This window comes from Lepisosteus platostomus, chromosome 3 (genome assembly GCF_059453375.1).
Source record: "Lepisosteus platostomus isolate fLepPlt1 chromosome 3, fLepPlt1.hap1, whole genome shotgun sequence".
Classification (NCBI taxonomy): Eukaryota; Metazoa; Chordata; class Actinopteri; order Semionotiformes; family Lepisosteidae; genus Lepisosteus; species Lepisosteus platostomus.
The window spans coordinates 12,484,342-12,511,912 of NC_142613.1; the positions used below are offsets into that span (position 1 = coordinate 12,484,342).

General features: G+C 40.9%; 2 protein-coding genes and 1 long non-coding RNA gene across 4 annotated transcripts; 2 read left to right on the plus strand and 1 right to left on the minus strand.

The window, feature by feature from the left end:
• The first annotated feature begins 1,928 nt into the window (after positions 1-1,928).
• haus7 (HAUS augmin-like complex, subunit 7) lies at positions 1,929-12,347 on the plus strand. The gene is made up of 10 exons (XM_088627118.1): positions 1,929-2,080; positions 2,793-2,908; positions 5,563-5,630; positions 6,075-6,136; positions 7,006-7,112; positions 7,798-7,956; positions 8,427-8,526; positions 9,077-9,304; positions 10,463-10,574; positions 12,219-12,347. Exons 1-10 carry the CDS (start codon positions 2,024-2,026, stop codon positions 12,293-12,295), a joined length of 1,086 nt encoding a protein of 361 aa, XP_088483244.1. The 5' UTR covers positions 1,929-2,023; the 3' UTR covers positions 12,296-12,347.
• Positions 12,348-12,928: 581 nt separating this feature from the next.
• On the plus strand, positions 12,929-27,170 carry LOC148674411 (uncharacterized). Of its 2 annotated transcripts, none has more exons than XM_088627131.1 (13): positions 12,929-13,414; positions 15,571-15,627; positions 15,928-15,987; positions 17,090-17,170; positions 17,413-17,490; positions 17,910-17,945; positions 19,345-19,425; positions 20,119-20,196; positions 21,803-21,892; positions 22,327-22,365; positions 23,881-23,955; positions 25,949-25,972; positions 26,878-27,170. In XM_088627131.1, exons 2-13 carry the CDS (start codon positions 15,576-15,578, stop codon positions 26,928-26,930), a joined length of 747 nt encoding a protein of 248 aa, XP_088483257.1. In that variant the 5' UTR covers positions 12,929-13,414; positions 15,571-15,575; the 3' UTR covers positions 26,931-27,170. The 2 variants fall into 2 exon arrangements, with proteins under 2 accessions (XP_088483257.1, XP_088483256.1); XM_088627130.1 differs by lacking the exon at positions 12,929-13,414 and adding an exon at positions 14,052-14,207.
• Positions 13,274-13,768, minus strand: LOC148674412 (uncharacterized). The gene is made up of 2 exons (XR_015935571.1): positions 13,700-13,768; positions 13,274-13,525 (listed from the first exon to the last, which is right to left on the minus strand). It is a non-coding gene; the product is annotated as an uncharacterized LOC148674412 (long non-coding RNA).
• Positions 27,171-27,571: the final 401 nt, after the last annotated feature.

Here is a 27,571-nt window from a genome sequence, read left to right on the forward strand (position 1 = left end):
ACTGACAACCCACTGAAGCTCAGCAGGTGTGAGCCTGCCAAGTACCTGGATGGGAGACCTCCTGGGAAAAACTAAGGGTGCTGCTGGAAGAGGTGTTATTGGAGCCAGCAGGGGGCGCTCACCCTGCGGTCTGTGTGGGTCCTAAAGCCCCAGTATAGTGATGGGGACACTATACTGCAACAAATGCGCCATCCTTTGGATGAGACATAAACCTGAGGTCCTGACACTGTGGGCATTTCTTGAAAAGAGTACAGGTGTTACCCCTGAATCCTAACCAAATGTCCCCCAGGCCTTTACCAATCATGGCCTCCTAATAATCCCCATCTCTGAACTGGCTTCATCACTCTGTTCTCCTCCCCACTGAAAGCTGATGTGTGAACAGACTGGCACACTTTGACTATGACTATACCGTCGCATCATCACATTGGTGGTGGAGGGGATCCCCATTACCTGTACAGCACTTTGAATGGAATGTCCAGAAGAGTGCTATATACTGTAAGTGTAAGGAGTTATTTATTTATTTATTTATTTATTATTATTATTATTATTATTATTATTATTATTATTATTGTTGTTGTTGTTGTTGTTATTACTCCCACTAAGCTAATGTCTGCAATGAACACAGGGTATTGGAAGAAGACAGCAACCAAGACTCTTTCTCACTTGACAAAGCTTGTATGTCCTCCTTCTGAATTTCAGGACATGAATGAGGGGCAGGAATGTACTATGTTTCAGGTCCGATCAGCACCCCCACAAAATATGACATATTTCCTCTGACTGTGTGGTAATTGATGGATGTCTAGGCAAACAGTGGGTCATTCCATCTGAGACTGAATTGTTGCCTGTTGTACAGTGGCTGCTAGGAAGGCTTGGGAGACCTAGAGAGGACAGGGAAGCAGGCAAAAAAGAGGAAAAACCACATCGAACAAGGTAAGCATAGCCCACAAGCCACTGCTCTACATTCACACGTGTCACCCTGTGGCAATCACCCTGTGGGACGTCTTGCTAATGGAAATTTATCCAAACAGGGAAGGATACTGCATAAGGGGAGAGAGCCTGACTATTCTTATGACATCTGTGTAATTGCGGTAGAGACATATCCAGAAATAATAAGTGCTCCCACAAGTCCCACTAAGTACTGACTTAGGGGGCTGATAACTCAGGCAATCATTAAATTTGTATATTTCCTTTGCAGGTTTTGCTGACATTCAACCTTCTTCACAAGCAAATGGGGATGAATTGTTAATTTGTCATTGGCAACACAGTGGCGCAGTGGTTAGCGTTGGTTTATTAAGCGATTAGCACAGCACTGGGACCCTGCCTTTAATTCCAGATCTGGAGTGCTATCTGTGTTGAGTTTGTACGTTCCCCCCACGTTCGCATGGGTTTTCACCCAGTGCTCTGGTTTCCTCCCACAGCCCAAAGACATGCTGGTGGGTTAATTGGCTTCTGGGGAAACTGGCCCTGGTGTGAGAGTGTGTGTTTGTATCTGTGTGTGCCTTGCAATAGACTGGCATGTCTGCTCTCGGGTTTACTTCTGGTGTGGGGTTTGGAGTTTCCACGTTAGTTCTCTACTCCCCGACCAATCGTCCGTCGAAGGTATAGTAGCTGGAAAGGGCTGTTGTGAAAAAAGATGTTTGACTGGCCTGGCTATGAAACGTGCAGGAGCAGGGTCCGACTTTTTTGTAAGGATTTCTGGATTAATGTAAAAAAATGAAATATCGGATATATTATTTTATTATTCCGCTTTTTATAACGTGCGTATTCTTTTTTACTAAGATTTTTCTTTTTTTAATTGTACGTCTTTAAGATGTTCAGTACCACCGCAACCATTTGCCTGCGACACGACTCGCCCACCGACGTGCGCTGAATCGCTTGAATGATGTCCTTCTCAGCCAATGGGAGCTAGAGAAATGAAGGAGGCGGGAGGGGTGATGCGTCTTCCGTGCGTGGGAAGTGTGTGACCAACCAACCAATAGAGTTGAGAACAAGTAGTTTTTTTGTTGTTGTTATTGACGGAAGAATGGCGGTTGGTTTGAAAGAGAAGCAGCTTTCTCAAAGCATTTATAGCTCTTTACAGGTATTTATCCGAACTTTGTTAAGGCAGGCGTTCTATAAGACGAGTTCACAGCTGTAGGTTTGAATTCTGTAGGTTCATCGTTGTTATCTTAAATTATATTAGTTGCTCATAACATTCCTTACTGTATTTTTATTTCACCCTGTAACTTAACTGTTTTGGGTTATGTTCCCGTGTTTAAACATTTTAATGGCGATCCGAATGGATAAATCATAAGAAGAAGAAATATAAAAACATATAGTAATGTTTTTCGACAAAGGGTTCCTACAGGCCCGCTAGCTAATTTTTGTGATGTGTATTAACACATTTGTATTAACGTACAGGTGTATTAACGTAGCAGGAGATAAGAAGCGAATCGCGATTCTCCTTTTGTAATCTTGAAAACTTGGTCAATAGTTTTATGTGGAAGTCACAGTAGCTGCTGGCACAGTTATATTGTTTTCATACGATTATACCGTGAACGTCTGGAAATTTTAACCTGCTTCTGAGGTTGGAGAGGACGTGTAGCACTGGATATTGAGCTGAAGCAAATATACATTCACCCCACCCTAGTCCTACGTTGTCTTTAAAGTACGGTTATTATTGAGTAGCGTTTTGATTTCCCTCTTTCTATGAAATGCGATTGTCCTGGCAGAGCTGAGTGGTGTCAGGCTCGGGTGTAAGATGTGTGGTATGTAATGACTTGACATCTGCGAATGCTCCTTCTCCCCTCCAGGAGCTCGATTGCCCGTTAGTAGAAGGACTGTTTCTGAGAGAGGAAGAAAGCATGCAAGAGTTGCTTTGCACACCTTCTTTGCATCGCTTGGATATTTTGAAATGGATCTGCATAAGGTAAGCGCAGAATGACTTGGACCATATGTACATACCGCCTCCCTCAAAAAAGCATTGTATATATGATGAATTTATACACGAGACCCACTTCTTATTGGCTGTGGTGCATACAGTGGATTTGCGTGTGAAAGATGTGCTTTCCTCACAGTTGTCTGAGCTGGCTTCACAATCGGCTCAACTGCACTTACCGTCAGTCAGCTGTAATCATGGTGGAAAGAGTGATGACTCAAAGTGCTGCAGATCATTTGTAGAGCAGGCAACTTAATTTGTGCATTGAAATCCTCAAAGTCCTCCACATTAACCCCCCCCCCCCCCAAAAAAAGAAACCATGACATGGAATGGTTTTCGTGAGACTGGGAACCAGTGCAGTTGTCTTAGAACGGGTGTGATGCTGTCTCTAGGCTGAGTTTATTAAAATACCCTTATATTTCAATCATCGTTTGAGAGTGAAACTCGAGGTCAGGAGTCACGATCCTGCAGCAGCAGCAGCAGTAATTAAATGTGAAATTAAGCTAAGAACAGGGTGGTACAGTATGGTTTCATACAATGTACAGTGCCTTGCGAAAGTATTCGGCCCCCTTGAACTTTTCAACCTTTTGCCACATTTCAGGCTTCAAACATAAAGATATAAATTTTTTATTTTATGTGAAGAATCACCAACAAGTGGGACACAATTGTGAAGTGGAACGAAATCTATTGGATTTTTGAAACTTTTTTAACTAATAAAAAAATGAAAAGTGGGGCGTGCAAAATTATTCGGCCCCTTTACTTTCAGTGCAGCAAACTCACTCCAGAAGTTCAGCGAGGATCTCTGAATGATCCAATGTTGTCCTAAATGACTGATGGTGATAAATAGAATCCACCTGTGTGTAATCAAGTCTCTGTATAAATGCACCTGCTCTGTGATAGTCTCAAGGTTCTGTTGAAAGCGCAGAGAGCATCATGAAGACCAAGGAACACACCAGGCAGGTCCGTAATACTGTTGTGGAGAAGTTTAAAGCCGGATTTGGATACAAAAAGATTTCCCAAGCTTCAAACATCCCAAGGAGCACTGTGCAAGCGATCATCTTGAAATGGAAGGAGTATCAGACCACTGCAAATCTACCAAGACCTGGCCGTCCCTCTAAACTTTCAGCTCAGACAAGGAGAAGACTGATCAGAGATGCAGCCAAGAGGCCCATGATCACTCTGGATGAACTGCAGAGAACTACAGCTGAGGTGGGAGAGTCTGTCCATAGGACAACAATCAGTCTTACACTGCACAAATCTGGCCTTTATGGAAGAGTGGCAAGAAGAAAGCCATTTCTCAAAGATATCCATAAAAAGTCTCGTCTAAAGTTTGCCACAAGCCACCTGGGAGACACCCCAAACATGTGAAAGAAGGTGCTCTGGTCAGATGAAACCAAAATCGAACTTTTTGGCCACAATGCAAAACGATATGTTTGGCGTAAAAGCAACACCGCTCATCACCCTCAACACACCATCCCCACTGTCAAACATGGTGGTGGCAGCATCATGGTTTGGGCCTGCTTTTCTTCAGCAGGGACAGGGAAGATGGTTAAAATTGAGGGGAAGATGGATGCAGCCAAATACAGGACCATTCTGGATGAAAACCTGTTGGAGTCTGCAAAAGACCTGAAACTGGGACGGAGATTTATCTTCCAACAAGACAATGATCCCAAACATACAGCAAAATCTACAAAGGAATGGTTCACAAATAAACGTATCCAGGTGTTTGAATGGCCAAGTCAAAGTCCAGACCTGAATCCAATCGAGAATCTGTGGAAAGAGCTGAAAACTGCTGTTCACAAACGCTCTCCATCCAACCTCACTGAGCTCGAGCTGTTTTGCAAGGAAGAATGGGCAAGAATTTCAGTCTCTCGATGTGCAAAACTGATAGAGACATACCCCAAGCGACTTGCAGCTGTAATCGCAGCAAAAGGTGGCTCTACAAAGTATTAACGCAAGGGGGCCGAATAATTTTGCACGCCCCACTTTTCATTTTTTTATTAGTTAAAAAAGTTTCAAAAATCCAATAGATTTCGTTCCACTTCACAATTGTGTCCCACTTGTTGGTGATTCTTCACATAAAATAAAAAAATTATATCTTTATGTTTGAAGCCTGAAATGTGGCAAAAGGTTGAAAAGTTCAAGGGGGCCGAATACTTTCGCAAGGCACTGTAAGTTAGCACAAATGCTTATTTACTGTGGTCATGCAGGATTAGGACTGAACTCCTTGAACCACTGCTCCAGTTCAAACTGTAAGCAAAGAGTTTGTCAGTGAGTGTTAATGGGTCACGTAACAAAATCATGAGACAATGTCGTCGCTGACCGGTGTTGTTGATTTCGTGTCTGTTTTGAATCCCCAGGTTTGAAACATATGGCTGCTTTGCCGTTAGTATATTATAATTAGTGTCCGAGTGAAATAATGCTGTGTACCAAATACAATTGCAAGTTTTTTTTTTTTCAGAATTAAGCAAAAGCAATTCAGACTCCGGCCAAATCTTGATCAGCAATGTTCTCAAGGTCTCTAATTTGCATTCTGACAGAATTCACATTAACATAAGTCTGAGATTCGAAATTAAGATTATTGTACATTGAAACTAGATGCAATAGTAGAATCTCTTTAATATTTTTTCTGTTTTGTTTTCAAGCATATGTCCATCACTGAATAAAAAGTTGTCCACATTTGGTTCATCCCAGACAAATTCACTGATTGAAGGTAATCAAATTGCCCTTAGGCATTATCGTAAACTTTCTGCACTGATTGTTAAATGCTTAGTGAGCTTTGTATTGACTCAAATATAATTGCATGTAAATTTTTTATTTTTGTGATGTTTAATTTATGAATGTTTTCATGTGCATGACGGTAAAAGTAAATATTTTGTCAAGGACAAGAAAATCAGTGTCAGACGTTAAAGATTACATGTACCGTGCAAAACAGCAACGGTTTATCCGCTAATGAGAGGGAATCATTTATTTTACCACTACATTATGCAGCTATTTCTGGGCTCCACTTTTATACTTAATGACTTTTGGTAATTTGTTGTAGATTCTCGCCTGGCGTATAATTGGGAATGTTGTTTCCAGGTTATATTTTAATTTTTAAAAAAGCATATCAAGAAAATATAATATTATTGCGTGGTTCTGACTTCCTTCCTTGCAGAAATGGCCAGATTTGGTTATGAGATGTTGCTGTGTCAGCCGGATGATACAGATTTGATCAAGGTAAGAGCCACATCCACTCTTGTGTAAGTAAGGTGAGGGAGTTAGGGCTACAGTCAGAGGTTTTTCACTCCATTTAGAGAGATCCGTTTAATATCTGAAAATGTCTTTTTAGTGGCTAGTTATTAAGTAATTGGATAGTACATCGAAGTGATTGAGAGCTCTGGACTGAAGCCAGATGCAACAGAATGGATGACTAAAAGATTTAACCCAGTGGGAGTTTATTTTAATCATGGTCTTGTAAAATGAATCATGAAAGTCATTCACCTAGGGGTTGAGTTACGGGGTCTTTAAAATAGGGGTATGTCAGGAAAGCAGACACTAATGCAACCATAAGGTACAAAATGGTTCTCTTTTATTTATTGTGTAGGTAAACAAAACAATCACAAGCCAAAACAAAAAAAACACTTTTTGAGTTGCTAATTAGACTTCTTCAACAGATCTCTACTTATTATTCATTCGTAATTATTAATGGGCAGAGAAGCTGTTTACCAGCTACTCGAACATCTCTCAGTTACAGAGAGGGATTGGAGTGTCTATCTTCAAAGGTCTTCCCAGGTTTTCTGTACTCCTCCAGACTTTTTTTCTGGGTGAGTGTGCAGTGGCTGGGGTCTGTCCTCTGGCTCCCGATGGCAGATTAATGTTCTGCTCCTTTCCTGTTCAACTCTTACCTGACCAATTCTTTTCCAGCGAGTGATCCAGGGACCAAGGACAGCAGCTCATTCCTCACAGCTCTCTGCTTTAGAGTCACTTTTCCGTATCTGAGACTTTTTAAATATAAGACATGAGTCACAAAGATGCTCCTGTTCTTTACTTAGGTGCATTAGTGAGCAAGGTTTGAATTTGAATGGTGTTTGACTGTGTGCCTCCAGGGACTGGCTCCTGCTTTGCGTCAGCTAGTGTTCCTGGAACAGCTCCTCAGTTTAGTCACGGTTCCTGACCTCCAGAGACACTCAGGGAATTCCTCTTCATCCACCAGGTGAGGGAAAACCCGACATAACTAGTGGTGAAATTGACAGGAATAGCTCATGTTCTCTGGGCATTATGGTTATTTCAATTCCCACACCTGCAATGCCCATGCATAATGTTCTGTTGAAGTTTCTGGTGACACTAGGATTTGATTATAAGTTTACTACTTATTGGGAAAAGACTCCCCATAAAAGGCTTTTTGGAGGAGAATGAGAGAGTGATAAAAGTCCTAAATGCCTGTTCCTTTTTTCAGTACATGCTGCTACCAAGTACATTGTTGACACTGCTTTAAAAAGTATTTTCAAAAGCTGTTGCCACCATTGCAGGGGCAGTAAGACCATAAACAATGCACCAATAACAATAAATTTAACTAGGGCCTGTTATTGAAAAATATGAGAACATCTTTAGCTAAATTAATCACAGTTATGAGTGTTCTGGGCAGTCGAAAATGAGTATTTGTGTGAAGTAGCTGTAGAGGTTGTTAGGAGGCTCAGTGGTCCGATGGCTAACGGAGAATAGCCTGTTACCCAAAATCTTAAAGACGCTGATCCTCTGACTGATTCACTGGTTTACACTAAGCTTGCGATGTTCAGGTTCTACTGTAAGTGATCTTGTATCCAAAAATATTGATTCTTTTATTACTCAGAGCCTACATTTAGTTTTTCGCTTGCTCTGTTCTCGCTCGTATGTTTCAGTGCGACAGTGTCTGTACCCGAAGACGTGAGCAAGAATACAGACTTCCTCAGGGAGGTTCTTTCCAGTCCACATCTGCCAGAATTGCTAAACCCCTCTTGTAATCCCTGGCCTTCGGACATTCGGGAGCTGCTCTTCAGGAGAGAGCCCTCTGGCAAATCGTGAGCCCAGTTTCTCTTCATTCATTTTCTGAATTAATTCAGATCAGTTGCCAACTGCTGATGCTTTTGTCAGCAGCTCAGGTGTTGTGTGTCAGGTGACTGAGATATTGCTTTTATTCGTTGTGATATTTATGAATTTGTTTTAAAAGTAATACTTCTAACATCCACTTGAATCTATCTCCTTGAGATGTATAATCTGTCACCCTGGTCTTTAGAGATCACATGATTACAATCAAGGCAACTGTAATTGCATGCTTCTTGTGTTTTTGTACAAAGTCCTCTTGATGGTTTCTTTGATTTTGTTTTCTGTGGTGTTGAAAGAGCTATGGTTAGAAAGATATTTGATCTCATTGGCTGCAGCAAGAAACTGGTATGACAAAATGGCCAGTTAGTGCATTTTACACCATAAACTTTAAACTGTGCTGCTGCTTCAGTTGTGCTCCTGGTTTGTTTTTTTTAACATGTTGTAGGAATCGCCCTGTGTCCAACAAAACAAAGGAGGGTTCCCTGAAGGAAGTGTCTGCCCTGCTGCAGAAAACCAACTCCGTCCTCAGTGACATTTACAAGGAGGTGAGCTATGGCAGTGCTGTCCCAGAATGTGGGGTTTCAGTGTTTGTCTTGTTCGCTTAGCTCATCATGGATGGCATGGTCACAAGATGGCTGGTGCCGCCTTGGGTCCTGAAGTTGGAATCGACCCAGGGCTGCGTCTTTATGGAGTTTCTCTCTGTATTCACGTGGGTTTTCTCCCGGTGCTCCAGTTTCCTGCCACAGTCCAGGCTACTTGACATCTCTAAATTGTCCCCTGAATGCATGTGCGTGTGCGCTGCAATAGATTGGCATCCCATCCAGGGTGTAGTCTCCGCCGGCACTTTGTGCCTGCAGGGCAAGGCTTCAGTCCTGGCTCACTGCTGCCCCCTAGGGATGAAGCAGTGACTGAAAGTGAAATTCCAGAGGGTGATCTCTACAAAGTTTGCAGATGTGCAGCCTTTTAATTTGAGGATTAGCTGACTTCTATATAAGAGTTTAAAATGAAAATGTTCTGTCTTGAAATATACTGAGAGGCTGTTTTCCAAAGGTCCTACACTATGTATCGCGAACCTGTGCTCTCCTTCTCTCCTAGTGCGCCTTCTTAAAAGCAGAGCATCCCAACAGCAGCGGCAGCAAAGGCCCCAGCATGTCTGGTCAGGCTTTGCAGGTAGCGCTGTCTGATCTCTCCCAGCTGATGTCGGCCTTCAGCCAGGTTTACGCCACAGATTTCCGGGACTACTGCAACAGAGAGCCCCCACAGCTCAGCAGCAATGCACACCTCTTCCTGTCTGTCCACCAGCTGCTGCACACCTGCAATAAGGTACTGTATGTAGGGCAGCAGGATAGCTAAGTGACATCGCCGTATTCATATCAAACCCAAAGAATAAAACCATCTCCTGCAGTATATTAGTGGAGCTGGTTAGGCCAGTGGGCTTTGTGATTACTAAGTATTCTGCTCTTTATCATCATCAGTACTTCTTTTGCTTGACTGTTTTACCCATGGTGACTTTCCATCAAAAGGAAATGGGGCGCAGATGAAAAATACATTATATCCAGTATATTGTATGTTAAGGAAAACGTAATAGGTTTATTTGAGGCTGAAAAGAGAAGAAAGAAAACACAACGTTTCGTCTGTGGAGCCTTCTTCAGGTTTCATGTATGTTAAGCCTGTTCACTGCCACACGGGACAGTTTTACTAAGCACAGTAATCAATTTCAAGCTACACAGCAGGATGTAGAGAATTCAACAATTGACACTGTGGACCTTCTCCTCTGTAATGGGTGGTGTGCTGGAGACACATTTGTAGGGTGCAAGACAGTCAGACAGCAGTGTCTATTTGTGCTGTCTGAACAGGTGAATGCTGAGGTATTGGTATAATTTTGTAGGACACACAGCTTCCTGTTGAAATATCTCACACTTTTTTTCTAGTCTTAAAGGACAATATTTAATATATATCACTTGTAACTGATGACTGTTTGTCTTGAAGATTCAAGCTTATTTTATTTTAGCTGTGTGCAGTTGATATATTTTTTTCCCTTTACGGTAGGAGTACACAACTCCACTAACATACCTAGAGCATGGGGAAATGATTGCAAAATGGCTCCAGCTGATTCAGTGTTTGCTTGAATGAATAATGGAAGGTGGAATCCAAATTGAAAGTCGCTGCAACCCTCTGTGGTCAGCCTTATAGGTAGGCCTTGTTGTTACAGCTTGTTGAATTCCAATCTCTCGGGTGGAAGAAAATAAATGAACAAATCTTTGGTTTTTAGTCCTGCAAAGCTGAAACATATTTCTTTACAACAGAGCTCTGTTTCCTTGGAAAGAGTAGGAAGTCTTCAGGGGTGAGCCAGCGGGGCTTGTGTAACATGCAGCAGGGCAGAATCTGAGCCTTTCTCTTACACTAGCCCTGGTGTTGAGTGCACTGCTTCAGCCATGCGGTATACCTCCCCATACATCCCTCCCCCTTGATCTCCACCAGGAGCTGCAAGCTCTCCATCAGGCCACAGACACATCCAGGGCCGTGGTAAAGACTGTGGAGCAGCGACAGCAAGCACAACAGTTCTGGAGCAGAGGAGAAATGCACTCCCTGCGTGAGTACAACATACCCCATATCTCCCCATGAAATCAGGCATTTTCACGAGGCTCTCTTCACTTTCATCTGCTTTTCTCCAGATGTACAGCAGTTACCATAATACTGTTTCTCTCCAGTTGTTTAAAAACAATTTTGTGCATTTGAGCACGTAACACTTCTCTGCCTTCTGAAAGGTAACAGTGCTGCTGCAATGGCTTAAAAGCCCTGAAAACTAAAATGGACTGATGTTCAGGCAATACGAGCTGCAGATTTAACAGTTTTCTCTATTTGGTTCCAATCAAACAAGATCTAACAAGACGAGATGCACCTCTCCCGATACTGCTAAATAAAGTGCCAGAAGTATGTTGCGTAAAGTGTAGAACACCCATCCTGGTGACCCACACGCCTGTAGGTTTTTGTTTCAACCAAGCCCTCAGTTCATCGATCAAACCCTTCATGAACTTAATAAGATTAATTTGAACTGTTTGGTCCCAGTTCTTAAACATGTTGGAGCTTTAACTGGTGTATTTTGTGATTGAAATAAAATCCCAGCCTTGTGACTAGCAACAAAATGCAAATGTTCAGCTGAAGCAACTTCTCAGATCGAGTAAGGCTTCAGTTATCTAACTGAGGTGGGATGGAATGAGAACCAGCAGGTATGTGAGTCACCAGGACCAGGACTGGGACCCAGGGGGCTGAAGAATGTGAATTGAAAGGGTTACAGTGAATAGATGAGAAGTCTACTTTTTGGTAAGTGCAGTGAAATTTTCAGGTATCAGAAATAGCTTAAAGTGAGTGTGTTATTTTTTCTTTACTTCTAAAAACTCATTACTTCGAAAGATGTACTGTAAGCCCTACCGTAACACAGCATTCTCCAACCCTGGTCCTGGGGAGACCCCGTCGGGCAGGTTTTATTTGTCACCAATACATCACCTTTGGAGCAGTTTCATTGTGATTTAATGAAGCAACTGATTTGCTAAAGTACATTAGAGATCAACTTAGATCACAGTCTTCAGCCCTAGAGACCAGAGTTTTCTCATCTGGACAAGACTTGTTCAATTAATCTGTAACTTACAAGTATTCTTAAATTTCAGAACCAGGTGACCTACAAGACTAGTTAGATCAGGCTTCTCCACACTCTGATTTGGAGACCCATTGTATTACTGTATATATAGGCTTCACTGCTCTCTTTTTTTCCAATCACTTTAAATTCCTTTAGTTTACCAAGTGAAATGATGGTATATCCTTGGTCTCTTCTCTGAAGCTGGCAGAATGTTTATAGGGAGCAGGTCTTCACATGGAGTGTGTGAGAAAGCTGAGTTGCAAGGAGATATTGGGAGGTTGCAATTAGTTTTTGCACAATGCTCTGGAACCCACTTCAAGCATTGAAGCATGACATGGTCATCACAGCATACCGGTAGAAATCCATTGGATTTTATTTTCACCATAACTCAATTTATCTTATGTGTTATTTATTTACAAATATTTGGGACTTGTAGTGTAGTTTCAAGAGCCTCTTTTTTCGCTGACTCTGCTTAACACTAAACATTTAAGCAGAAACTAGAAAGCCAGAGCTTTGCCCACAATGGGCAATAAAACAAGTAGGTGGGTATCAGAAAAAAATCTAATCTAAGATTCTTGTTTTCCTTTTTTTCGTCTTTAGCTACAAAATTAGAAGAGCTGAAGAAAAAGTATGAAGAATTTTTGTCACTACACCAGAGGTCAAAGGATTGGGAGTAATTTGAAATCGCAAGCTATCGGACTAGTGCTGCAAATAAAAATTTCAATGACAGTCAACTTATTATACAGTTTTCACTAGCACAACATAGTCCTTGTTTTTCCAGAAACTATTTTCATAATGTTTTAAGAGCTACAGTACTAGTTTTCTGTCATGTGACTGATTAATCATTTTCTATTCCTGAATTGATTGTCCATTTGTTTCTGATTTATACACTTAATATTTTGGTATTTTGTCTGTCATTAATATGCAATTAGCAATCTAGTTTATACATAACTTCTATTATGTAAGGGATAATATAAAATGTATCTGTGTATTATCACCTCGAAATTGTGATTGTAAATATTTCATTTTCTAATTCACTTTTTATTGGTAGGTGATCTTATTTAAGATTTGCTTTGAGGCTTCAGAGCAAATTCCATCAGAGTTAGGTATACTTAATTTAACTTAGTTCTGATTAAAACAGCACTTCCTTTTATACAGTCTTACTGTTGTGAAATTCTGGTTTGTACTGTTCTATAACTCACAGAACAACCAACAAAGAAAATAAGAAGTTTGACAGTAAAATATGACAAACTTTATTGTCCCCTAGGGGAAGCAATTTATGGACACACAGCACTTCTGTACATCTGAATACATCACAGAACATTACACCACATCTATTGCACATGCAAAACTAGTTACAACATAGCCATGACAAATTACACATTTTCCGTGCTGAAAAGAGGAGAAAAGAAACAACGTTTTCGGCTGTGAAGCCGCCTTCGGGCTCTTCACCTCTGTTTTTGAAATCTCCAAACAGCTAGTCAGCAGCCTCAGCAAACGCTTTTATTACTTCTCGATCCCTGAATGATTTTTTTGTGTTTAGCCAGGACGTGGCTCACACGGAACGATGCGATGATTGCCGCGTTCCCTCTTGTATTAGGTCTCGTGAAAACTAGTTGAGATTTTAGTTTTCCACTTTTCTTTTCCGTAACTTGTTCGGGAAAGTCCACATCATACGTTTTGTGTGCAGTTTTGAAAAGTTGGTCTATATTTCCCTTTTTCGCGGAGACGCTAGCATTGCAGATTTGAATGCGAAAGTACAAAAAAAAATCATGCTCCTATTCCTTGTGGTAACGGTGAGTTTTCGGTCTCTTTGCTTCATCATTTTCGCTCAAACACTACAACTATCAAATAGGCAATCAGACTTATCAAACTGTTTGCGAATTTGTCACGGCCAGTCTATTTCACTCCACTATGCACTACCGAAGAGGGGTTTGTGCGCCAATAACCAAGAGAACGTTCTTGGGTAGCACACACAATACTATTTATTTACGGAGCTCCTGTATCCTTTTTTCCCCAGTGTCAACCAGCACTCAGGGAAGACACTTTTACAACCCATTTGGCAAGGGTTAAACACACACAAGAGCAGTAAAATGTATGACATTACATGCACAAATCTGAAACTTTTTAGGCTATCGAAAAAAGTAAATAGTCAAATAGCCCTTTTATTTTTTGCCAAACATTCTTGCAAGCGATCGATTGGTTGGGCACCCCTGCTGTATATACTTCATTACTCTGGCTTATCATGAAAAAATAAACATTTGGGACTGTATTGCTTTGGCTGTTCACTAATTCAAAAATGCTTTGCGTTGTAATGAATCAGCCATCTGCCCCACATCGGATTGTTCGTGAGAGGTAACACTCCTTGAGACAAGTATCCAAAACAAAGCAATAGCCATGGACACTGTACACAATTCCCCACACAACTAATGCCACGTGATAAACCATCCAAAAAAAGCTTGGCACAGGGACCTGTTGAATTTCCCACCGACAGTACTTACAGTAACATGAAACAGAAAGTAAAATAATTGATAAAGGACAGGAGCACATATCTTGAGTGCTGTGATCCAAGATCTTCAATTGATTAAGGTAAGCCAGTAATATAGAACTTTGTTTAGTTTTCTAGGTGATTACTTTTAAAATAAGAAGGGGTGCTTTAATCCCCATATGAGTTAAGTGCCAATGTGTTCTAAATAGAGGGCTGAATGTTTTCTGATTGCAAGTGTGGGTATAAATGTTTATGACTGGGTTTTTGTAACCCGATATCCACTTATCTGGGACTCCTTTAACAGAGGTAAGTTGTACGTTCTGAACGCATGGTGCAGCTTGTGCTCATCCGTGTTGAGAGAAAGATTAGCATGCTGGGGCCTTCCCGTTGAGCGCAACATACGCCACCACTCTGAATGCTTCATCATTCACTTAGTGGAAAGAGGACAGCTGAGCATGTACAGATTTCCATCCTTAGTGTTTGGACGTTATTACAGCTTTGGCACCTACGGTAGCAGTTATGCTGTGGTTTTTACAAGATAAAAGCAGGAAAATGTATTCCACTCTGCATATGGTATTATAGAGGATCAGGACCTCCTGATTCTATAGCATGCAGGTACCCAAAGTACAAAGTTTAGTTAATTGGGTGAGCAACTGTGGTGTCACTGACAGAAAGGGCAGAACATTCAAACCCACAATATTTATTCTCGACAGTCAGATGACTTATTTCTCATCTAATAACATCATGCCTTCAAAAGCGATTGTTCACTGTACATTCCGACAAAGACAACGTGAATCTGTTTTTGAAGTCCTCAAAGACATTGACGAAGACACTTACTGGATTTCTATAGAAACTACAGTGAAACTTGGACCAGAGGACACAGGTGGAGACTACAGGGAGGCGCATTACACATTTACAACTGCGAACAGGAGACACTTCTTTACATTAAGGGTTGTAGGAGTAGGGAACAAGGTACTTTTAAAAGCTGGTTGGATCACTTGGCTAATTGTAACTGAACAAGAAAGATGGGCCTAATGTTCCCCTTTTTATGTAAACTTGATGTTCCTAATTGCATAGAAAGCTTACTGGTATCAGCTTCTGCTTTGTAATCTGTTTTCGGGGAGATTTTGCTGGGTTTGCATAGCACAAATAGGCAGAAGTGGCAATACCCTCTAAATATGCACGTACAGTAACATAATACACACCTTTCACAATAAGCAAAATCTGCAAAATAAACATCTGACAGCAAGGCAGGACTGGAAGCCGTGTGACTGAGAAGAAGTTGTAATGTTTTCTTCTGTGCAAGTATTGTCAGTGTTGAAGTGATACTGAATATGATTGCAAAAGCTTTTCTACCTCTGCGGAGGTAGGCAGCAAAGCCATAACATTTGTTCTCTGTACTGATACACGTTAAAACTGACTTTTGCCTTTGTTTGTTACATTTTTGTGTGTTTTTAATTTCAGATAACATGAAAATGATTTTGCTGAGAGCAACACTGACAGCAGCCATTCTGCTTTTCGGTAACTTTTAACCCCCCCCCGAATTTAATTCTGGACTTTGTATTGCTGGAATTTTCTCCCAATAAGGCACCTGTTGTGAGACATTTTTCTGCGTTGAACTGCTCTGTCTTTCTTAACTTTCAGAAAACAAAAAACGACGAGAAAAGAGATTATAGTTTTGTAGCAAAAACAAAATCAGTGAAGTATTGCGTTTACCAACACAAGTTTGGTCATGTAATGAATCAACAAAATTGGAAATTCACCTGTTTGCCTGTATGTACTGTACATTTCACTGTTCTCTTGCCTTTTCAAACCTTTCAGCTGCGAGTTCCACCAGCTGCCTGAAGGTGCAGTTCCCAGGCCTGCATACAGACGTAGAAGGTACAGAAATAGGGTGCAGACTACAACGGGCAAGGCTCCCGAACCTGGAAGCTGCATTGCAAAGCATTGAGGCTGAGATACAAACTCCCCCAGTGTAGGAAAACAGTGCCACCTTGTGGAAGTTATTGGGCCCTAACCTATATACATTAAATACCTCCCAGCAGACACCACCCACATACTGTAGCATAATGTAAAATTAACCTTTATTGCCCCAAGGGAATTTGTCCTGAACATCAAGAGCTCATAAACATATAACATACACAACAATAATACAATAGAACAACAGTACAATACCATGATACAAAACAACATTTAACAACCTCACTGGAACAAAGCATGTAGATAAATACTGTCGCATGGTGCAGCCGGTGTTGAAGAAGAAAAAGGAAATTTCTTTTTGCAAAGGGTCTTCTCTCTGGGTTTCCACAAGGATTCTCCCCCAAAAAACCCACCAAAAATAATGAACTGAAGGACACAAGAACAAGGAGCTACAGAAATGCAACTCGCTGTAGTTCACTTGGTTTCACTCGATTCTTCTCCATGGTGTCCAGCAGCTCAGCAGGCTGTGGCCTGAGCCCTGGCTGCTGAAAACAGACAAGACTGTTCAGCACTGCAGTGGCTTATAGAGTCTGATGGTACCTGGACCTGCTGCTGTTCAAGCTGGTAGCAGGCGAGACCCCTGCATTAGCATCTGTTGTTGTTGACTTTACAGCCAGAAGTGAGGAACATGAAAATCTCTACCCTTTAATTACATCTTATTTCAGCCAGGAGGTGGTATTGCTGTGTGCAATTAAGAAACACCCCAATATCTGGAACAACTGACCTGACATTATTAGGATTTTGAAAGTGTTAGTACTTGATCTTGTTTCAGATCTGTCTCCATGGAATTATTTGAACAGGCCCAATTAAGAAATACGTCACAGGTTATACATTGTAGGTAGATGACTTGCCATTTGTGTTTACATATCTAATAATAATTTAGGAAAAAAGTACCTAAATCAGTTACTCACAGCTCCGGTGATTTGAGGAAAAGAGAATATTCCTACAATCACATGTCCCTCACAGCCTTGCCTCTTCAGGATGCTCTTTTTCATTTCTGTAGCTTGTTTACAGCGTAGCTGCGCCAGGAATATCGACGTCTGTGGGGAGACACATGGGCAGGCTCTCACAAACAAGCTGAAAGGTGCGTGCCATCAATTGGGAAGAGTGCTTATCAAATACTAACTTTACTTTTTGTAATCTTATCTGGACTGTCTAAATATAGAAACAAGTCAATGAAAGAGCAAATAAAATCTTCTGCTTGAAGAACATTTCATGTTCATAGATGTTGTAGCCTTAAAAACAAACAAGTGCAGCTCTTGAGATGTGAGGATGTGTGAAAAGGATTGAGATACATCTCAATACAAGCCATCTTTTTTTACCCAGGTTGCATTGTGCAGAAGTGTCAGACCATGGCCAAGCGCTGTATAAGGGACGTTTTTAATACCTTTGCTCCTTTCATAGGTAAGAGTACATCTTTTTTTAAACAGCCTTGCCTTTTAATGCCTTAACTGGAACCAGAACATGACTCACTTTCTCTCTCTGCGCGTGGCTTGGTGTGGTCCTTGTTAGCAAAGGTTTGTGTTTGTTTTCCCATATCCAAAACAGGGAAAAAGATTCAAAAATGCAAAACCAAACAATGCATTTCTGAAGCACAATAGCATATCTTCACCATGACGACCATTCTATGCACTTGTAGACTAGATCTATCAGCAGCTTTTCAAAATTGAAAAAAAAAAGGTGATAGAATGCATTTTCATATCTATGAAGGATTCCCACAAACAGCACTAGAGATTACTTTTATACCTACAAACGGTTCCCTCAGACAGTTCAGCACTAGAAATTACAGCTGATGTGGAATGTCATTCTTTCTTCATTAACAGATGGGCCATACAGCTCAGAGATTAAAACCATTGGAGGTATGTATACACCCAGGCAGTTCTGTGAATGGTGGAGGTTATTTCAGTCAGGTTTACCAGCAGAGAGGTGGGCAATCTGGGATTCAAAGGAACATCCTGTTGTCACCTTTTAAATGAGAATTTGCTTGGGTTAAGGAAACTGATGGGTACAGTGAGAAAACTGGATAGGGCTGAAAAACGTATTAGATGTTGGTAAACCTCGATTAACGTGTGATATTTGCTTTAATGCCATTGGGGACAAGACCTGGGAAATGTAAGAAATTTTCACTACCCGCTGAATGCCAGACTGGAAGAGCCAAGGTGGGCTACCTCTACTCTGGGCTCTCGCAGTGTTCTGTTCCAGGGCTATTTAAGGTGCTTGACTGCCCCACAAACAGACACACAAGTAGAGGATTTTGGGCTTGTGAGAGGAGTTTGTCCACACTTCCTCATTCTCCCCTGTGTGTGGTCAAGTGGTTCATAGCTGAATTCTAAATCAGGCAGGTACAACAATCCTAATGAGCTACAGTGCAGAAAACCCACAGTTCTTTCTGGCTGAGTCTTTTGGATTGACCCTGCTACAGTGATACGGTTTGACATTGTATAAAAAACAACACTGGGCCAGCCAGCAGCTGAAGAAGGACTGTAAGTTCCAATAAAAACCATATAGTCCTGCTAATTTTAGTTGGGCTTTTCAGGCCAGTGTATTGTGAAAACAACAAACAGTGAGACTACGAGAATCAGGAGCTCCATCTCTTGAACATCACCAGGAAGGCCTTCACATCACTGGTCTCCCCAGCAGGACGAAGTGCATTGCTCAAGTATAGCGTCTCATAAGTGCCCTCTGGGAGCTGGTCCCTTCACACATTTGTATGAGTATCAGATCAGAGATCAGAGTATCATTTCTGTTCTTTTCCTGATACAGTTTTTGAATCAGCCAGTTCATTTCATAATCAAGCTCTGCATGCTGCTGATCTCTGAAGACATCACTGCTGTGCATTGAAAGTCAGATAATGTATCTGAGGAAATCTTCAGGACTTACAGGATGATACCTTGTGTTTGTTTCCTAACTTAGTCCTTAAAAATTTCTCCACCATGTAAGTTCTAGGGATATGGTCCTTGTCTTTCAGTTGTTATTCATTTCCTTCACATATTTAAGCAGCTCACAAGGACAGAACCTATTCTGTTTTCTACAATATTAAGATTAGTAGAGCTCTCAACTCCTGTTCTCTCTGCATGACATTTTTACAGGTTTATTCTGAAGCTAAACGAATTGCAGTATTATGTTTTGTTTGAATTGGAGCCAACAGTCTGAAAACTTCAAATACATTTTTTGCATAAAATTATTCTTGTAAAGAAATCTAACCACAAATGTGCCGTGGTACAGAACGTCTCTCTGGGTTTTTTATCCTTTCTTCAGAGATTCTCGTGGAATACTTTGTCCAGTACTACATGGAGTGCTGGCAAACAATGAACGCTGAAGATCTCAAAGAAACAGCAGGTAAACTTACTCAAACCAGAATGTGACGAAGACTTTTCACTTACAGGTAGCTGAGGTATATTTATTGTCCTTTGTAAAACCTGTTCATGTTAATCAATTTGTTGTTTTTTTCTGTCCCTCCTTTAATCCCATTTTGTCTCACTTGGATTCACATCAGACCTATGTGGCATCTGTTTACAAATACTATCTAAGTATCTACGGTACATTCTGCATAAATACTGTATATTTTAACCATTGAGAGGGATTGATCTGAGCCATTTACTGTACCTGCTTTCAGAAATTAGTGGAGAGAGGGCTCTAGAATGGTAACTGGGCTTTAGGAAAATAGCAACCAGTCTACAGAGCACGGACTTCGCAACAAGAGCAGAAAGCATAAATCACAACTGCACTCCGCACAAACTCTTTAGGCTTGTATTTTAAAAATGTTAGGTTGGAAATCTTTCATCAAATGACTGTCAGCACAGCATTCTTAATCTATTTACATAGTAATGTCTCTACATGTGGCCTATGTGTGGACAAGGTGGGAAAGGAAGTTAAAAATACCTTTTTTCGGTATGAGTCAAGCGTGTCTATTATCAAACTGAATGGATTTAGAGATTAATTTTTGCAGAGGCATATTTAGTGATTATGCAGACACCTGCAAGATGTAGTGGTTATGGCTTTAACACCTGTCTGTGCGAATTTCCCTTGCAGTGTGTGTGGCCAACAAGCAGATCGATAAAGTACAACCCGTCCTCACTCATTTTGCCAGGATGATTTTCAAAAACCCAGGTACAGTTAATCCTGTTAAAATTTTCTCTGCACACAGGTTGCGTGGACAAAACGTGATTTACAGCATTCCTCCTTTTCAACATAGCGAAGACCTCTCCTGACAGTGAGAGTGTTACTGAGAGTGCTGAACGTGTTCATTGCCTAGTGATGTTACCACCACTCATCCTGCTGTTCTCAGGCAGACTGACCGAGAAATCTTCCACCTAGTGGGACTACTGAAGAACTGAGAGAAGCAGCTTCCAGACAATTTACAGTACATGGACAACAGTGCATTGATTTACATTTCTTGCATTCCTGTTTCCTGGGCCAGTGAAACATTTCATGGCCTGGATAATATGTATCTTTGAAACTGTGGAAATAATTATACAAATACTGTATATGATAGACAATTAACAGTTTTGGTAACAAAGATTGGAAAGAAGGATTGTTGGGGTAGAGCTACAGACTATATATCAGAAATAACCTGTAAGCCAGGGGGATCAGGCAGTTCAGAATATATATGAGTTCAATTAGAAAATAGAAATTAGAAGGGCTTAATGATAGGTGTTTGTTATAGACCACCAAGTAGTTTACTTGGTAGGAGGAGCTTACTTTATTGCCTTATTATGGGATCAGGAAGGGTAAGTAGCAAAGATGAGGCATTGGGAGACTTCAACTTTCCAACTTAATTCCATGCAAAATGGAGTTATAGTGATGGAAAAAGAAAAGTTTATTTTGATATGTTATGGATGCTAATTGTTTCTTAGCCCCGTTTTTAAAAGTACTGTGACAACTTCAGGGTATCTGGTCAGTGGAGGTGAGTTCTTACACTAGTCTTCTAGTGTGAAAATTGAGTAGTTTCTTTTTTCACATTCCGGATTGTAATATGAGTGAAAGGCCTAGTCCAATGGACTAGTGTGTGGTGTCAGAGAACTCTCTTATATGGACAGATTAAAGGAGCTTAACCTCTTCAATTTGGAACAAAGGAAACTGAGAGACTGGGTCCAAGAATACATAATATCTTAAAAGCCATAGGATGGGTCAGGCCAAGGGACTAATTCAAGCCCTGTGGTTGAATGAAAACATCATTTAGGATGGAGAATTGTGGGTATCTGGAACAAGCCACATGTCTGGGACATTTTCTGGGCAATATGGGAGCTCCTTGAAGAAATGGCTTCTGTGAAGTACATTCACTTAGCTTCTGAACTACGAAACAAGCAAGATGGGCCTGTTCTCATTTGCCATCTTTCTTTCTTACGTGCAAAACCAGGGATGAAGCAGAATGCATTTGTGTTAGATAGTGGAAAACACTCCAGTCCAGATGCACTTTAATAATTAAGATTATTTAAGACCACATTCCTGGTCCTGGAGGGCGGGGTGTCTATAGGTTTTTCTAGGTTTATTTACAGCAGCAGGAATTAATAAACTGGTCCAGTCAAGCTGGTAACAAGCTGATTTGGATCTCTGGAATGTAAACCCCCAAACACATTGGCTGTCCAGGACTAGGATTTGGACGGTCCTGGATTAGCTGGAAAAATATGGCCTGTATGCATCTGCTGCTTTCTTTTTTTAAAATTTCTCCCTTGGTGTAATTGTTTTATCCTTTTGGTTTTTGGGGGCGCTGAAGAATATATGTCCTGCTGGCTTACAAAGTCTATGAAAGGCATCGTGATGTGCTATGACCACCATTATGACACCAAGGACCTCATGCAATCAAGTAAGAATGTCCTCAGTGCCGGCCACATTACTGAAGAACAAGAATATTACCTGATACTCTTTTCTTCATGAAAAAGTCATATAATATTTAGCAAATAATATCTTTGTACTCATGATGTATTACTCAGTGCATGTAAGTTAGTCAAAACAACAGAAAAGCACACAAACTGGTGAATCACATGCACACAGCAGCAAATTCAACTAAGCAAAAATTAGGAGCATACAGTACAAGGCCGTGTGTCGCTAGTTTAGCTCATATATCTGACAGTCATGAAGACCGTGTATGCAACAATATTCCAATATTTAAAGTGGTCTTGTCCGGTTGAGAAAAATAAATCTTTGCTGGAGCCCCAAAGGGTTAATTCGCTAGCTTTTTCCAAAAGACACACTTTCTTTCTGTTATTGACTAACAAGCCCTGTAATGTCTTTCCACAGAAATGTTTACTGAAAGTCGGACGAAGACGAACTTAGCAGGTATGGTTCTAGGAGAGATGTGTCTGAAAGTGAGTCTTGAATATCTACTGTCCTTCACCGTAACTTGGAGGACTTGTACCTAATAATGAAATGTTGAATATAGTACGTTTACTTGACAAGACCTCCAAATGATTTATCCTGTGCTGATTTATTGAGATTTCCAAAACAACATACTCTGCAGGGCTATTCAAAATTATTTCTAATTATAAACATTGACTATCTGTAGTTGAGCAAATATTGCAGGAAGAAAGCAAAGGCCAAATCGCTGTGGTCAATATTCTGTAATATATTTGTTTTGCTTATTGATCATGAAAGTGTTTCTAATAGGCCGTAAAATTAGACTGCATATATCTTTGCAAGAGGTCACAAGGTCACTCATGTCCTGTAATATATTTGGTCCTTTCAGGAAGACCGTAAATGACAGGCAAATGTTTGCATTTGTATATTGTTTAAAATTGCCCCCCAGAATGCAATTATTTGGAAAATGACCAAATCGGATTAAATAATTTTAAGATCCCTAATAATAAGTCAAAGTATTTAATATTATGCTTCTAAGTTCATACTGGCCCTTTAAGAGCAAGCTCCCTTTAAATTATTGAGGCGAGGGCACTGTTGTTATAAATTTCATTTCAGCTTCCAGTCCCATGATGTACCTTATGTTTGTAAAGTGATGCCAAATAAAATAGATTAAAATTATATGTTTGTGGTCACTATCTTTGCTCAAATGTCACAGCTTGATTATTAGAACAAGTGTGTGCCACAAAATCTCACTGTAATGCTCACTTTAATAAAGAAATAAGTGTCACAATTACAACTCAGTCTTCTGCTTTTCAGTTTTTGGGACCGCAAGGCAGTAAATAAGAGAGAATAGAGGATCACAGTGCTGGTCCAAGGGGACTGCTGCGTCTGTTAGTCTTTGCTCCAGTCGGGCCCTCAATCAGCAGTACTAAGTGGAGACTCTAACTGATCTGCTTGCAGGTTTAGAGTTTTTACTGCACTCAGTGCTTTGTTTAAAAAAATATTTCCAACACTGTCGGGATACAGACCTCTATACAGTCTCTCCTCAACATGCTAACTTCAAACGTGCTATTATGATCATACCATGAACATTATAATATTTTGGAAACTCAGACCAGAGTGCTGGAAAAAGCCTTAATAAGCAAAGAGATTAAAAAAATCAAAATGTTGTATCAATCTGTTCACCATTTTGTTTTGTCTTGTATTTTCTGTGGCTCAGAATACTCCTTGCCATGATACTGTAATCACAAATAATTGTGCAGGATCTTGAGGATGTTTCTTCCTTGCCCCTGCAGTATAAATACCAGCTGAGAATGTTAGTGACTAATCATCAGTGTGTGCCAGGGTCTGGACATTTGGTACTGGACCCGCTCCACTCTGTGAGGATGAAGAGTGAGCCTGATCAGGCCTGCTGATGAATACAGGCCTTTTATCCCTCTTGTTAGAGGATATTCGGTCACCTTGCCCATCTTTCTGAATGTCGTATCTTCTCTCCAGGCTACCTGTCCTGTCTTAGAAAAGGCTTCTTGAACGGAGGACCAGAGTGTCAGGAAATGTTTGAGGCCATGCTTGGTAATTTCAGTTCTGTTTTTGTTACTAATACTGCATGAAACACTTACTGTATGTGGTTTACGTGAAGCAGTTGCATAATATTCAGCGGACAGAGGCCAAGTATTTTGAAGAACTCCTTTCTTTCTCTTTCTGACAGATAAATCTGTGTCTTCCCACAAAAAGTGGCAGATAGTCAATACAAAATATTGCAGGTTGTTCTTACAGGTTTCTACGATCAATCTCTTCAGTCACTGAAACCACTCACAGAAAATGGAAAATCTCAAGAACTGTTAGGCTTCTTTACAAATAAAGACCTTGCGCCGCAGAACTGAGGTACAGTTTTAAAAGTGCTGTAAAAGAGCAGAATATTACTTCAATGAAGTAGTCAACCCATCAAATATCTTTAAAAATAGGTGAGCTGAAAGGCCGACTCTTTATTGTCAACTCTTTGTTCTTTATGCTCTTAATATGTTTTGGTGAATGAAATCCATAGTCCAGCAGATTTCCTAGTCTTGATTAATGCCTTTAGTTGCAATCCTAGGAAGAAGTAAGTCTTGATTTGTATCACTGGCTGTAACAAAGGACAAGTAGGAAGTATGGATCCTGTGCAGGACTCCAATCCAAATCTCTAAGAAAAACATAATCCAGGAAACAAGCAAGAAGGTCAGAAAATGATAGAGACTACTAGAGAGCAACATTTATCAAGGCTAAATCGTAAAAGAGGGGCGAGCCAGCAGCCATATCACCCTGCAACTCACAACTGGCAGCCCACTGAAGCTAAGCAGGTGTGAGCCTGGTCAGTACCTGGATGGAGACCTCCTGGGAAAAACTAAGGTTGCTGCTGGAAGAGGTGTTAGTGGGGCCAGCAGGGGGCGCTCACCCTGCGGTCCATGTGGGTTCTAATAACCCAGATAACGGGGACACTATACTGTAAATAGGCACCATCCTTCAGATGAGACGTAAAACCGAGGTCCTGACTCTCTGTGGTCATTAAAAATCCCAGGGCGTTTCTCAAAAAGAGTAGGGGTGTAATCCCAGCGTCCTGGCCAAATTTCCCATTGGCCCTTACCAATCATGGCCTCCTAATAATCCCCATCTATGAATTGGCTTCATTACTCTGCTCTCCTCCCCACTGATAGCTGATGTGTGGTGAGCGTTCTGGCGCACTATGGCTGCCGTCGCATCATCCAGGTGGGGCTGCACACTGGTGGTGGTGGAGGGGAATTATTATTATAAGCTAGAAGTTCAGATACCGAATAGTAAGTAGAAGCAAAAATAACGCGCACTAGGAAGCTTGAGGTGAATCCGCAATAGTGAGTGGGGAAGAGGGGAAATGAAATAGTGACAGGAGTGAACGGTGATACTGTAGGTACATTACCTGCGGCGTGAGTGTTTTGTTAAGCACAGTGTGCGTGGGAATGCGTAACACTGGCCTGACTGATCAGTATAGGAGTGCTGTGAGTGAGTCCTGATTCCTGATTATTGTGCTCAGTAAGCAGAGCACTGCTGGAGACACCATGTAACATTTTCTATTAAAAACTAGCTAGCATGCTGTCCAACAATCTGGGGGGCTGAGTGTGACTGAGACAGAAGAGAAGTCACATTAAAACATGTAATGTCTTAACTAATGAATAAACTTGTCCCGATTTACCTTGGTCCTTGAATGCATTTTAAAATATACAGGGCTGTCACCTGCATCAGATCTATGATTTAGTTACTGGGTAATGTCTGATAATCCTCTGTTCTACTTTCTTTTACCACTGCCTGAAAGTGTTCTGTTCCAAGAGGTCAATGTTCAACAGTCTCAGCTTCATAACTGATCTAATTACTTCATCAGGTGCTTGGCCTGATGCAGTGTTATGAATAATGAGAAAGCCCTCAGGGAGTTGATCTCCAGAGCAGGATTTGATCATTGATTACTGATCTTGACACAAATCAGGCTTACAGCAGAAACAGGTTACCTTCCCAGGGTTCATTTATTCCTGACTTCCTTGTTATTTACTGTTTTTGACAGCTCTCAAAAAAGGAAAATCCTTGGGTAAGTGCATCGTGCATTTTTATTCTTCTCACTGTGTCAAATGGCGATCTTTTCGCTTTGCTATTATATCTTTATTGTATTTTACAAAAAAATCATATTTCCACGACTGAGAGAAAACAGACCCCAATTCTAAATTGAAATGGAGTCTCTCCAGATCTCGCGTGACTTGTCTATGTCTCTGTGCTTCGAGGAAAAGGCCCAAAGCAGTGAAAGTCTGGCCTGTAAAGGGCGGCGTGACTGGGGATGAAGAGAGTGAAGAGATGACTAAACTTTCTCCCACACGTGATCTCTCATGAGAGCCGTTCATCTTTCAGCCTGGGATTACATTACCATATTAGGGCATCTTTTCCACAGGTCTCCTGTTTGTGCCTCCCACTTAAAGGGGAGTTAACTGTCCAGTTGTGCCTCTTCTTCCAGTCCACGTCTGTCTGGGCCTGAACACAGCTGACCTGTACTGAACTGACTGGTGATCAGAGTGTTTAGCTGGTCTACAATAACCTGTATAAGTACTGTATCCTGTATACACCTGCAACACACACTCCTAAAGGAGTTGGCAGGTACTACTATTTGCATATCCCCTCCCATACTGTATATTACTACTTATTGAGTCTTTCATTAATTTACTAATTGGCATGAGTAAAGTAGTTTCTCTTTCTTAAACGGAGCTCATGAGCAAGCAATGTCCTGAAGAGTCTGACACAGTCTTGTGTGACAGAACAGGTCATGACTGGGCTGTAGAGACACCCTCTCATGATCATCTGTCATACTTGGGTGGTTTGCAAAAAGCTCCTGGCTCTGAAAACACCTATTGCTGGCTACCTATTTTTGTGTAAGAGGAGCCGAACGACCTTGTCTGTTGTTTCAGAAGTGCCAAATGACTTTGTTTCTTGTTTCCCTCTTTCAAGATTATTTCCTGTGCTCACTCCAGGAAGTGATCGTCGCCACAGCTAAATGCTGATATGTGCTCTGCTGCAGGCTGCCCTGTTCATGCCTTGTGTTTAATTCACTTATATGTTATTTTCTGTAATTAACTTTCAAATGAAATCTACTCCATGCTAAAACATTGAATTAAATGCCATCGATTGCTACTTAAATAACTTAAGAATAAACTGTACAAGTGAATTAGAATTAATGTTTTGTTCTTACTGCACTGATATTTTACATTGAGTTTAATATAATAAAACACTTTCAATGATAAGTGTGTTACTCCTGACTCTTTATTCATCTAACTTGTGGCATGGAAGAACCTCAAAATGAAAAGAAACAGGTTCTTTGTTGTTGGCATTGGTTTCAGGAAATGAATTCAGTTTCAGATGTTTTAAATTGAAAATGAAAGCTGTGTTACCCACATTCTAGACACTCAGATGCTCATATTTCAGCATTCACATAGCCCAAGGATTACTTATAATATTAAAATGATGAATTATCATGCTAGGATGCATCTCTTTCATTTATGTTCTTTTCTTTCTGTGCCTGTCAAAGTCCCTTGTGCAAGAGTGACCCCTGATTGCCAACAGTATTTGAAGACACCAATGGAACTGGTGCTTGATCCAGACTAACCCCTAAGCTTTGCAAGGAACAGAGCCTCTCTGCTCTCAT

Excerpts from the sequence above, each read along its gene's own strand:
- haus7 (XM_088627118.1), top strand. The coding sequence starts at position 2,024 with ATGGCGGTTGGTTTGAAAGAGAAGCAGCTTTCTCAAAGCATTTATAGC. Across the intron at positions 2,081-2,792 it reads GCATTTATAGCTCTTTACAG|GAGCTCGATTGCCCGTTAGT; the intron begins GTATTTATCCGA and ends TCTCCCCTCCAG. Across the intron at positions 5,631-6,074 it reads GACAAATTCACTGATTGAAG|AAATGGCCAGATTTGGTTAT; the intron begins GTAATCAAATTG and ends CCTTCCTTGCAG.
- LOC148674411 (XM_088627131.1), top strand. The coding sequence starts at position 15,576 with ATGAAAATGATTTTGCTGAGAGCAACACTGACAGCAGCCATTCTGCTT. Across the intron at positions 15,628-15,927 it reads AGCAGCCATTCTGCTTTTCG|CTGCGAGTTCCACCAGCTGC; the intron begins GTAACTTTTAAC and ends CAAACCTTTCAG. Across the intron at positions 20,197-21,802 it reads GATGATTTTCAAAAACCCAG|AATATATGTCCTGCTGGCTT; the intron begins GTACAGTTAATC and ends GGGGCGCTGAAG.